A 12,516-nucleotide genomic window follows, 5' to 3' on the forward strand; every position below is an offset into this window, starting at 1 on the left:
ATAATTATCATTTATACTTACGTGAAAAGCATGTGATTTCTTTATGAATATTGAAAATATAGGCATAAGAACCACCAAGGCACCAACACCTATCACTACTGCATTTCCTGTTGAAAGAAATGTATTCTATAATGTTAATGATGCAAAGTGTTATAAAAAATAATCTAGATATTTAACAAACAAACGTATTTGAACTTCATCTATCATGCACTATACAATTATAGAGGAAGATAATACTTCCTTACAATTCACAATGTAATCTTTACAACGGTGCAAACGATTAAAATACATCCGTTAAAATTTCACTAACGGTACGTGAATTGAAGAATGTGTTGAGGATGGTCAAGGTGCTGTATATTTAAGCAAAGCAAACCTGCTGCGGGAACATAAAGAGGTAAAGCTGTGCATTGTCTTTCTGACTATTTTTTGTGGGTTCTTCAAAGGATCGGAAAGAAGGGAGTATGATATGAACCAATATTTTTTTCCACTAAAATTGCAAAAGTATAACAATTGTCAAAAGATTTGAAATTGTGTAATACTATTGTTTTTTTAATAAATAGAATGTTGACCAATATCCACATATTGATGAATGTTGTCTTGTAGCAAAATATGTTTTGGTAGACCTCACTCAACTCAATCATTATTATTTATGACAATCGCAGGTTTTTTAACTGATAAATTGTATTAGATGTAAGACTCTCATATCTAAGGGGAGTCAGTCCCTCATTAGAGTTCTGAAATAAATATTTGATTTTTTCTTTTGAGCTAAAAAGTGCAAGTTGTTCTGATAAAATAGAAAAAGTGTCATTATGTAAAATTTTCCAAAAGCAGTAACACTTTCAGATAATGTTTTTGTAGTTATTGATTAGGAATGGAATTTTAATTACGTCAGTCATCATATTGATCCGATACCTTACCACTGCTTTTGTATGGAAATATAAATCGCTGTACTATCTTGTATTTTCCTGGTTTAATTGCAAAATCTTAGCTTCTTACAGATAAATGATGACGCTTGCATTTAAGTTGTTATGTTTTTGGTCTTTGATTTTTTTCTACATGTACATACAATACAGAAGTTTAAAGCACTAAACTTAATATAATTCAAAAGTATGGATAATGATTTATTTCCCCGTTGTCAAATCCCTTCATGCATCGTATAGAGCTTTACAAAATTTTGCAAATATATAACTATATATACCTAGCGTTCTCCATGTGATATAAAAGCAGGTACAGAAAACCAATGGAACTGCCCATACATCATTTATACTCCACATACATGCTCCTATTTTCCCGGCATCAACCGACAATAGATTTATTATCTCTCCTACTGTAGAAGATTTTCTTGATGTATTTGATAGTCTTAGTATCTGCAAAAATACATAAGTATATAAATACACTCTGTGGAAGAGACAATAATATAAGTGTACCGCTGTTCAAATCTCATAAATCCATACGAGCATACAACTTAAGGTAATACACACAACTGATGGAATCGCAGGAACTCCAAAAGCAGCGAGACTGGATGCGTTGACATGACGATAGGGTATGCGTCTCCTATTATGCATGTATCACCCGCAATACAAATCAGGCATTAGAAATGGGACAACTCATCAAATTGACAGATCAAACGACTATTAAAGATATATGACCGTAAAAACATGTCTCTATAAGCTGAAACACAGACATATCGTAACAGTCAACCAATTCGTGATCACGTGTTCGTGATGGTGACCGTAAATCGTGCGTAGTGTCAATTTCAGTAGTCCTTTCTCATAACTCTGTTAGAGGTTTTTTTAAGGAGCACACCTCTGTTGATAAAGTCGGAATAGTGTGAATATGCACGAGAGTAACGTATCAATAAACAGTGGCGGATCCAGAAGGGGGCGGGGGGGATGAGGGGGGCAGGGGGTTGGAACCCCCCTTTTTTTCTTGAAGATCAATGCATTTGAATGGTGAATTGGGTCAAATAGTTGGAACCCCCCCCCCCCCCCCCCTTTATCCTGGGTTTGGACCCCTCCCTTTTAAAAATGGCTGGATCCGCCCCTGAATTAAGATATGTAAACGCAAATACGATAGAGCAGATTGTATGTTACCGCTGAGCAATGGGAAGTTGATAATTGAAAAGTAGAGATCATAACATTAGCTTTGTGTTGGATTCTATATTGCAGTCAGTGGCGTAGCTTGACCATTGTTACGTGTACGCCCGAACCTCCGCGAACCAACGGTTCGAGGGCAGAGGACCTCTTGGTAGTGGGTTCGAGGGACGTTATCGAGAAAAAGATACAATCATGCTTTAGAGTCTATATTTTAGTTTTATGTTCAATTCATTTATTGTGTTTATGTGGAATATAATGATCATTGATCTTCGGGAAAATGTCCAAAAACCAGTTACTGTAAAATATATCAATGTTGTCGTTAAATTAATTATTTTGACTTCATCTATTTTTTTCCTATTTGTATGCGCAAATTCCGTTAATGAATACATGAGAAATAGTTAATTATCATAGATTTTCAGGTATAATATGAAAATTCAAAAGGGATTCGTGGAACCCTGTATCTGGCTTGGGACTGCTGCTGTCCGTTTTAAAGTGTAATGTTGACTGTAAAAAGAATACTGCAGTCAAATACAGGATTTTAGAAAAAAAATTTATTTAGATGCTTTTTCTTGATCTTGATCATGCCAATTAGATTATTTACAAGTTTCATACTAACAATCTATGAAGGTTTACACATTTTATTATGTAAAAAAAAAATAATCCCAGACCGTTTGTTAATTGCAAAAATTCGTAAGGGTTCCGCGGAACCCAGTGTCTCGCCTACTTTTGCTGTTAATCACAGGCTCAACAAAAATGAGGAAAAAAATTAATAAAAATATTCCTCTCTATACTATCTTTTGATTGTAAGTAGCTTCTGTCCAAATTTGGTAAAAATCCAGGATAGTTTATGAATCTAATAAATGTTTTAAAAACTTAAACTGCAGACTGTATGTAATGTTAACTGGAAAAAAAACTAAGTCCATTTATAAGTAAAACACGGAAAAAAATGGAACAAAATTTTAACAAAATTTCCTTTTAGATACTAGCTTTTAATCATAAACAAGCTTCTGTCCAAGTTTGGTACAAATCCAGGATAGTTTAAGAAAGTTGTTAAAATTTTAAAAACTTTAACCACAGAGTGAATGTAATGTTAACTGGCAGAAAAACTAAGTCCATTTATAAGTAAAATACGGAAAAAATGGATTTTTTTTTTTACAAAATTTACTTCTGGATACTATCTTATGATCATAAACAAGCTTCTGTCCAAGTTTGGTAGAAATCCAGGATAGTTTAAGAAAGTTATTAAAATTTCAAAAACTTTAACCACAGAGTGAATATTTGTGGACGCCGCCGACGACAACGACGACGACGACGACGACGCCGACGGAATGTTAAGGATCGCTATGTGTCGCTTTTTCGACAAAAGTCGAAGGCTCGACAAAAAGTCAATAAAATACTTTCAAAATAAAAAAAACAAAACAAAAAAAACAAATACATGTACTTTCCAAATTTTGCTTCTGACATTATCTCCTTATCATAAAAATGCTTCTGAAAAAGTTTCATTCAATTCGATGAAGGTTTTGACAAAGTAGTTGATGGGTAACAATCTTTAACATTAGACTGTTACTATACTTTTTAACTATAAAGCAACAAAATACGGAAAAAAGTAGAAATATATTTCCATTATGCTCTGGATACTGACTTTTAGTTATTGAGTATAAAAAAGCTTGTGTCCTATTTCCGTAAAATTCCATGAAGGTTTGAAAAGTTATTGATGTCTGAAAAATTAAACATTAACCTACTTTAAGACTGTGTCCAAATATCAACTGTAAAAAAATCCGTTCATTTATCAGTTAAATAAAAATATATATATTTTAAAAATTTAGCTACTGTCTTTAAATTGATCATAAAAAGCTACTGTCCAAATTTCGTAAAATTCCCGGAAGTTTTGACAATGTTTTTAATGTTTTAAAACAAACTTTAACCACAGACTGAACCTAAATGTTGATAATGCGGACGGAATCTAGAATCGCTCAGACTCGTTTCGCAACATGAATGACGCATGCTCGACAAAAATGGAAACCGCATATTGTACCTCAACATATAATAAATTGTTTTTAACAATAGGATACGAAGTAGAATTCACAGTAGATTCAGGCTATAACTGACAATAAACAAATACATAACATACCATTTGATTAAAAGTAAATTTTGTCACTTTTATCTCCAATTACAAGCCATTAAAGAAAGAAGTACAAGATGCACGTGCTTTTCACCAGTTCTTTAAATTTATTTAGATTAAATTATTTTTATCTTCTAAATTCATGTGTACGCCCGGGCGTTTTGACGTAAACGTAGATACGCGCCTGGCAGTTGTCCACCTGAGTCAATATCAAAAAAAAAAAGTTCACTGGGCTATATAAAATGGAAGCAATTACTAAAAGTTGTGTACTTAAGTAACGTAAGTGAATAATTTATCAAAGTAACAATAAAAATTTTTAAAAATAACAATATAACTATATTATTTTTTTAATATTTTTAAATTATAACCATGATAACTGCGTGTCCGACTAAATGTTTTTACAATCATATATTTTCAACTGCTTTGTATATGTTAATTCACCTTGTTCTTTTGCATATTACATAAATATAATTTAAGCAAATATGTCTGAGTTAAATAAATTATATAATTAAATTGTATTATTATAAGACGTGTACAGCACATTGAAATTCCCGCACAAAGTGTTGTAGGTTGCACGTTTTGGTTTTCTCTTTATTAAGAAAAGCAATTTGTTTTCGTGATCAATAAAACAGAAAGCTAAAATAACATTACTGTACAGGCAAATAATCTAATTTTGGATGTAACGCGTCTTCTGATTGGCTGACAGTGTTTTGTCTATCAGCTCATATACATAATTTTGTCATGTGACCGTGACGTCATCTACGTTTTTTCGTGATTTACTCCGGCTTAAAATTGAATTAAGTAATAAATTATAAGGAATGACTGTAATATTTTTTCTGTCTATTCGAAATAACATAAAAAATGTGGTTCATACTTTAAAATAACCTGCTACGCGGGTTATTTGTGCACCACATTTTTTATGATATTTCTTCATAGACAGAAAAAAACTTAAATGTAAAATTAAGCGAGGAAATCGAGGTAAATGAAAAGAAAAATACGTAAATTTAAAGACACGCTATACGTGTAAGGCGACCGAAGAGCTTTTCTGGATTTACCATTGTCAGGAAAACTCAAAGCCGAATATTTGAAAGCCAAGAATGTTTATGAACCGAAACTGTTGAAGAGCTGTATAACCAAAAAGGACCTTTAAAAATAGCCAAAATCCAGTTAAGGCCTATTTTGCCTAAGGAAGTTGAAACCTTACAAATGTAAGTTTCTTCACAATTTCAAAATTTAAAAACGGACAATTTTGAAGAGACTTGTTTTAACAATTTAAACAAATTTTCTCTTTCAATTAATCTTTAATTAGTCTCATGTCAAAACTGTTCATCAAATCACAAAGAGCTTAATATATACATGTATTTGTACCTTCTTGTAAATTGCTACTGTAAGTGCCAGTTCATTCTTTCTCCCTGCTTCCTGAGTCATGTGTATATGATGCATCACAGCAAAGATTCTAATCAGTTCGATTCCAAAGATACAAAAGGCATACATGTAGCCTTTCTGTGTCTCTTCGGGTGACTCTGACGATATACAAGCTAACAACAATCTATGAATAACAAGCATTATGATTGATTGATTGATTGTTGGTTGCTTAACGTCCAGTGGTCACAAGCATTATGTGAGTATTGCATGGCAATACATAGTCCCCTACCGGTTACAAATTCATTGTAATGGAACGAAATTCTAACTTGATCTATAACTTGTCATGGTGTAAACTACATAAAAATATCAAGTCAAAATCTTCAAGCTTGACGAAAAAAACTGTTAAAAACTGATTATTTAAGTGAATTTTCTATGTCCAAAGACCATAACTCTGCAAAAAATTTTATCAGACTGGAACAAAATTCCAACTTGATCTGTAACTTGTCATGAAAAAACTATATACTAATTATCAAATCAATATCTTCAAGAATGACAAACAAACCTACCACTAAATTCTTCAAACAATTTACAAAAGAAAAGGAAAAAAATCCAAAATGTCATTTTGTCTTTTCAAAGTCTTTTAAAAAATGAGTTATTTCCCTTTGAACAGAAATCTACTTATTAATAAGTATTTCATCAAAAATTTAATTCTAGGGAAAGGGCTTTAACTGAACAAAATCGTGAAAAATTGAACTTGACCTGTAACTTGTCATGATAAATCAATAAACCAAATATCAAATCAATATCTTCAAGCACGGAGTAAAAAAGTCTGGAAAACTGATTTGCCGGACTGACAGATGGACAGACAGACAGACAGACAGACGGACAGACAGACAGACAGACACACGGGCAGACAGACAGACGGACGGAGTGCAAACCTAAAGTCCCCTTCGACTTCGTCGGTAGATGACTAAAAACAACAAGATGAATTATGAGCTATAGCATCACAAAGCATTCTCACTTGAGACTTGATACCAAATTTTGGGAAACTCTGATTCACAGTTTAAAATGCGACAAGTATATCATAGGTTGACAAGAGGTTGCCTAGTATGCTCTTCTTCGGAGAGAGAGTTTAAATGCATCACACAAAAATTATATTTATTAAAATGTAGGTAGTGTATAATAATGAATTATATAATTAAATGTTTTTGAAAAGAAAACGGTACCCAGTACGCCGGAAACATTGAATCGAATATTAAATAATTAGTATGATATATATATATAGAAACCAAGTATATGTCTATCTTTTGGAGGAGCAATCTTCATCAGATTCGTCATGTTTACACAGAAGCTTCTAGTGAAAAATAATAAGAAGCTAAAAATTTTCTTTGTTTTCCGTTATAGATGGTGTTTCTAATTGAATTAATGCACACGTTTAATACACTTTGGCCCTTTTTTCAAATGATAACTTTTATCTACTTCAATGAATAGTTAATCGTTATACAAGTAGTATTTTCCATATATGCCAATCTTTGACTGAAAATGATTGACCAAGTTTTGATTAAATTCGTGTAAAAAGTGTGTTGATACATGATTATATTCGAAACTTACGTCAAGGTGAATGGATGTGCGATATCTGTTCCATGTGTAATTAATTTGTTCAATGCAGACAGTAGTAATTGTGGTCCTGATGCCTTACAAATACAAGTCAGTAACCTGGCTTTTGGAATTTTCGTCTTGTCCAAGTGCTTGTCCTTTTTCTCACTATCACAAATATAAAAATATTATATTGTTTTAATGTTTTCCTGTTGATTGACAGTTAAATGTTATATGAACCTATGAATGACGTCATTTGCGGCTTGCCATATTTGAAATGAGACATGTGATACCTGGTGAGCTGCCGATGCATATTGGTGCAAAATGGAAAAGACTATCTATGTTGAAAAACTTTTATCTGATATTTTTGTCATTGATTTTGAACAATAACGTAGGTTTAAACTTATTTTTATGTTTTTACTTATCATCAGACTGTGTTTTGGTATAAGATAGTATATACAAAGAGGGAAACCGTATGCTAGCTGTTCAGACAAAATATCGCTGGAAATCTTATGCTCCTTTATGATGTATAATGGAAATAGAAAGGAAAGACAAAATTCTTTTTTAAATTATAATATTTCTGATGTCAGGAATTATCTCCCGCGTGCTTGCATGTGACTCTGATTCCTTGTCTAGAGTATTATGTTAATGGTCCCTTTTTGTTTGATCAACCCTTCAGTATATGTAGTGGGTTTTATATTTCCAAATATTTTGGCTAAGTGCATCACTGAAGAGATATTAGCAGTCGAAATGCGCATCGAACGCAGTAAATTGGTGCCGTTAAAATGATAAATATTATTGTATAAGAGAGATAACCATGTGCTACATATATATACCTGTGAGCTCGGGTTACTTCTTTTGTCCAATATTTTTCGAAGTTTGCCATGCATGTTTTTGTTGTACTGGATGGTGCAAATGGTGGCAAATCAGTTAGTTTTAAGCTGTTATCACGTCCTTTTCTAAACAGTCTGAATGTACAATGTTCAACTTGAAAGTAACATGTCGTCGTGTAAATCTTATAATGGAGTATTTCACATTTGGCAATATTGTGGTTAAAATCTAACTTAACGGTTAAAAGCACAATGTCATTAAAATTTGACTGAGTCATTAAAACTTATATATAGGAATCGAATTCACGTACATGAAGAGAAACTCTATGTTCGATTGTTTATTTAATTGACAAGATTTTAAGATAAATAAACATCCCCTTTTCTGGAGATATAACACTTCACTACAAACAATGCTGTTTTAGAAATGTATCCCTATATTTAAATTGGAGATAGATCATAATTGTTTAGCTGTATAATATCCCCAGTTCTGGACTTCTGGATTCGCTAAGAATTGCTCATAGATTGAGTTAAAACCATGCAAACATTTTAAGCATACAACTAGTAAGATGATTTTGAAAACAATTATTTTACAGCAAAAATACATGAAAAATAATGGTAATGCAGCACTATAAGGATATTTTCAACTTACGGCTCTACCCAGCTAAACGTAAGTGACGATAAAACAGATATATTGGTTTTGCTAAAATCATCTTCAGGAACCTAAAATAAACACCACAATATCTGTGAATCTATAGCCAGGTATCTATGATGATGAGTTTATTGTAACAGTACATAGTGTTGTTTTTTTATATGTTTTTATGTCTGTATGTCTGCTTTTCAGAGGAGTCGGGAGTTGTTTTTTAATGTAATTTGTTGTATTGTGTAGTATTTTCCTTGCGATCGGTTATCTCTTTTTTCCCTATCAGTCACCACATACATTATCAGCGTTCACAACCCCATATGTCAAACATTAGGACTAACAGTTATTTCCAAAATAGCATACGCTGATCTTTGTATAGGACATGCATTCATGTAGGTAACTATTTAAACTGAACCACGAGGTGTATTTGACTGTGGCAAAGTTTTGTGATTCAGAATAAATGTAAAGAATCACATATATAGCGTCTTTTGGGTAAAATGCTTAATTTCTAACAACACCATACACTCTTATTTCTTCTTCAACACTTTTTTAATAGGATGAACCTACTATCCTACAAATAATCAAAATAATCTAATAGCATCCGAAATTCTGTGAGATTACATCTATTTCATACCCTGGGTGATATTCAAAAGCGTACCGAATAAGTTTTGATTGAATAACTACGTCCTTTAAAATGAAAAGTCAAACAATGGCGTGCCTGAATTTTTATATTTATAGGTACGAATATCTAATTCGGTTGGTTCCCCCCGTAAGTATTAAGTTTGCCTTTGAGATATACTAATATCGGACGGGACCCTTATAATGGAGTTACCCGTTGTCTTTTTAATTCCGAAACTGCGAATTATATGCGCCTCAGCATGAATTTACAACTGGCTGTCATGCACCTCAGCATTGATTTACAACTTGCTGTAGGATGTTACAGCGTCGATTTTTGATACGTTAATCATTATAAGGCGGGGTTAATTCGCAGTTGTGGCGTAGTATTCTACTGCCAAAAAAGTATTACAAATTATATATTACTGATGTAATTGTCACCTGGTTTCCTGAAGAAGAATCCACAATATTACTGTTGTAAAACAATGACTCAACCAGGCGAATCAATACAAGTACACAATATAACAAAAGGATACTGCTTTGTAAAAAATCATAGGTTCCATTCTGAAAAAATAGAAAATGTTCTTTATTCAAATTGAACTGAACATTTTTAAATATTTTTTTTTTATTGTTTTGTAGTACCAGTTCTTCTCTAGATCGTATATTGATTGTGTCATTGATGGAGTTTAACGCCACTTTCAACACTATTTTGATATTTCGTGGATGTCAGTTCTTATTTGTGGTGGAAGCCGGAGTACTCGGAGAGAACCACCGAACTACAGTAGGAAAACTTACAATCACAAGATTGGAGTCGAGTGGACTAGCCTCGTGCTCACCAGGATTCGAACTCACAACCGCAGTTTTCACAAGTTAGCGATACAGTAGTTCGAATTCTAAGACCACTCGGCCACCGAGGCCCCATCTTGATCATATAAACATTGAAACAAAAGTAGAGTATAGTATTTACTAAATAGCATATAGTTTTCTGAGGTAAAATAAAATTATCAACTCGAGTTATTGACAATTTTATCATTATTAATGAAATGACATAACGATAGATAATATCAACCGATATCTAATTCCATGCGCGGATCAAGCCATTTTAAAAATGAGGGGGTAACACCATGAAACCCTCAAATAATTTTAAAAAGATAAAAATAATAAATATTTTTTTAAAAATCGAAATAAAGGGGCTTCCAAACCCCGGAACAACCCCTTGGATCCGCCAATGAATTCACACTACATAGCTAGTGACTAAACATCTTTCTCTCAATGTAAACATTATGTTTGTCCTCAAATTCTACTTAACAAGCATTGCTTTAAATATAAATCCGCTAACATGCTAAAAACTTTTGTTATGCTATAGAATGGAAATAATTTCTACAAATAGAATATTTCTGGGTGACAAATGTGACTGCTTGTATGCCACAATTTGAAATAAAAAATCTCTTTTGTCAGGATGATACTAATCTTTACAAGTCAACACTGACCTAACGAATAGCCAATAGAACGTTCCCAATTTCGTACCACATTGCAGTATGAGCCAATCAAAATAACGTGTTTTTCATATCACTTTTTTATATCGCACTCTATTCGGTGTGATACTAAAAGAATCTGATCATGCGGGAAATAGATGACAGACCGCAACCATAATAAAATGTAGGATACGAAGCTTGCAAAATCATAAAAACACAAAGCTATCTATTAAACAAGATAACTCAGTAATTCAAACTGTCATTCTTTTTGCACCAAATCAGGATTATGACAGTTGTTTCTAATGGTTCTCTCGGTTGATATAGTTTAGCGTTTGGTTTTTATGGACTTCCACTTTTTAAATGTACCTTAGATCTCGATATTTTTCTTACTAGATTTGTTAGATATATTTTGCCATACAGATCCTCCTACTTTCAAATTGTTGGTTTTGATCATTCCTGAAGAAGTTAACCCAGGAAAGCTGTACAAAAGGTCAAAATGTGCAAAGAGTTGTTCTCATTCAAAATCAAAATCCCAAGTAGTTGACCCGATCAAAATTGAACCAGGGACATCTAAAAATTAAATTATAAAAACGAAGACTGCCCGCCAAAGTGGTTACGTACAATAATGATTATGATGGATGGCTATTTATCGTCCACTAGAAACTTTTTCATGCATATTTAGAACAATAAATCTTTTATTTAATATGCAGGTTGAGCGCTCTCAAACATGTTAAGTCCCGTCACATTCTGTATGTGTCTGTCCCAAGTCAGTTTCCTGTAATTCATTGGTTGTCTTTGGTCATCTCTGTAACATTTGTTTTTCGTATACTATAATTTTTTTGTTATAATTAGGCCGTTAGTTTTCTCCATTGAAATGTTTCATGTTTTTCATCTCGGGGCTTTTTATAGTCAATAATACGGTATGGGTTTCTCTCATTGTTGAAGGCGGTACGATTGCTCATTATTGCTTACATCCACTCCATTTGAACTTTGGTAGATATTTGTCTCATTGGCAATCATGCCAGATCTCCTTATTTGTACTTGATTGAACTTGACCTACATGCTACTTCAAAATGTACTTTACACTACTCTTACTACAAATTGCCGCCAACTAAACGGAAAAGCAGCTACCACGGTACCAATTTGAAGGTCTTAGTTTTGACCCGATCGGGTATTATTAATTAACTAAGAACTAAGGGAACGACCATTTAACTTCAAGAAGTGGGGTTATGGTTTTTTCCTAAAAAAATATTCTGATCCAAAATGTCTGACTCAGACAAAAAACCAGAACCCCCATCCCCCCTTTTTTAAGTTAAATGGTTGCTCCCTAAATTCTAATTAATATTTGTTGAATGTGTCTATATCGCATAATAAATTACTTATTTTATTTATGTTATATGTTATTGTAGTTGCACTAATGGCTTACCTTGACTACCCATGAAGGTCGCACGGTCGAAGTGTAATTGCATACATCAGTTATTGGACGTTTCGCTTATATATTATATATTGCACATGGTCTACACCTTTGTGCAATGAGGAAAAAAAGTTTTTGTTGTTGTGGTTATTGAATATTCAATCTTGCGTCAGCGTTCGATCCGAATACGCTACAACGATACCGCCTCGCCTCGGTTGATTAAAATTTATTCTTCAATCGTCCTTTCTACTACAATGTACTAGTTTACAAATACAGGTGTACAGATAACACGAAGCGATAAAAGTATACTATATAGTCTCCTGTTATCCTGCTTCTGTTGCGAGTGAACGGTTATGTTCTTTT

At 32.9% G+C, this 12,516-nt stretch overlaps 1 protein-coding gene across 2 annotated transcripts in view; it reads right to left on the minus strand.

The window, feature by feature from the left end:
- LOC127709226 (multidrug resistance-associated protein 1-like) overlaps nucleotides 1–9,829 on the minus strand; it is a 54,962-nt gene extending 45,133 nt beyond the window's left edge. For both annotated transcript variants that reach the window (XM_052214633.1, XM_052214632.1), the window contains exons 1-7: nucleotides 9,706–9,829; nucleotides 8,659–8,729; nucleotides 8,016–8,147; nucleotides 7,195–7,347; nucleotides 5,587–5,767; nucleotides 1,199–1,367; nucleotides 22–107 (exon numbers count right to left, since the gene is read on the minus strand). In XM_052214633.1, coding sequence (XP_052070593.1) covers nucleotides 22–107; nucleotides 1,199–1,367; nucleotides 5,587–5,767; nucleotides 7,195–7,347; nucleotides 8,016–8,065 — 639 coding nt within the window. In that variant the 5' untranslated portion in view covers nucleotides 8,066–8,147; nucleotides 8,659–8,729; nucleotides 9,706–9,829. The remainder of the gene's footprint in view (nucleotides 1–21; nucleotides 108–1,198; nucleotides 1,368–5,586; nucleotides 5,768–7,194; nucleotides 7,348–8,015; nucleotides 8,148–8,658; nucleotides 8,730–9,705) is intronic.
- Between the last annotated feature and the right edge of the window lie 2,687 nt (nucleotides 9,830–12,516).

This window comes from Mytilus californianus, unplaced genomic scaffold, assembly GCF_021869535.1.
Source record: "Mytilus californianus isolate M0D057914Y unplaced genomic scaffold, xbMytCali1.0.p SCAF_7, whole genome shotgun sequence".
NCBI classification, from domain to species: domain Eukaryota; kingdom Metazoa; phylum Mollusca; class Bivalvia; order Mytilida; family Mytilidae; genus Mytilus; species Mytilus californianus.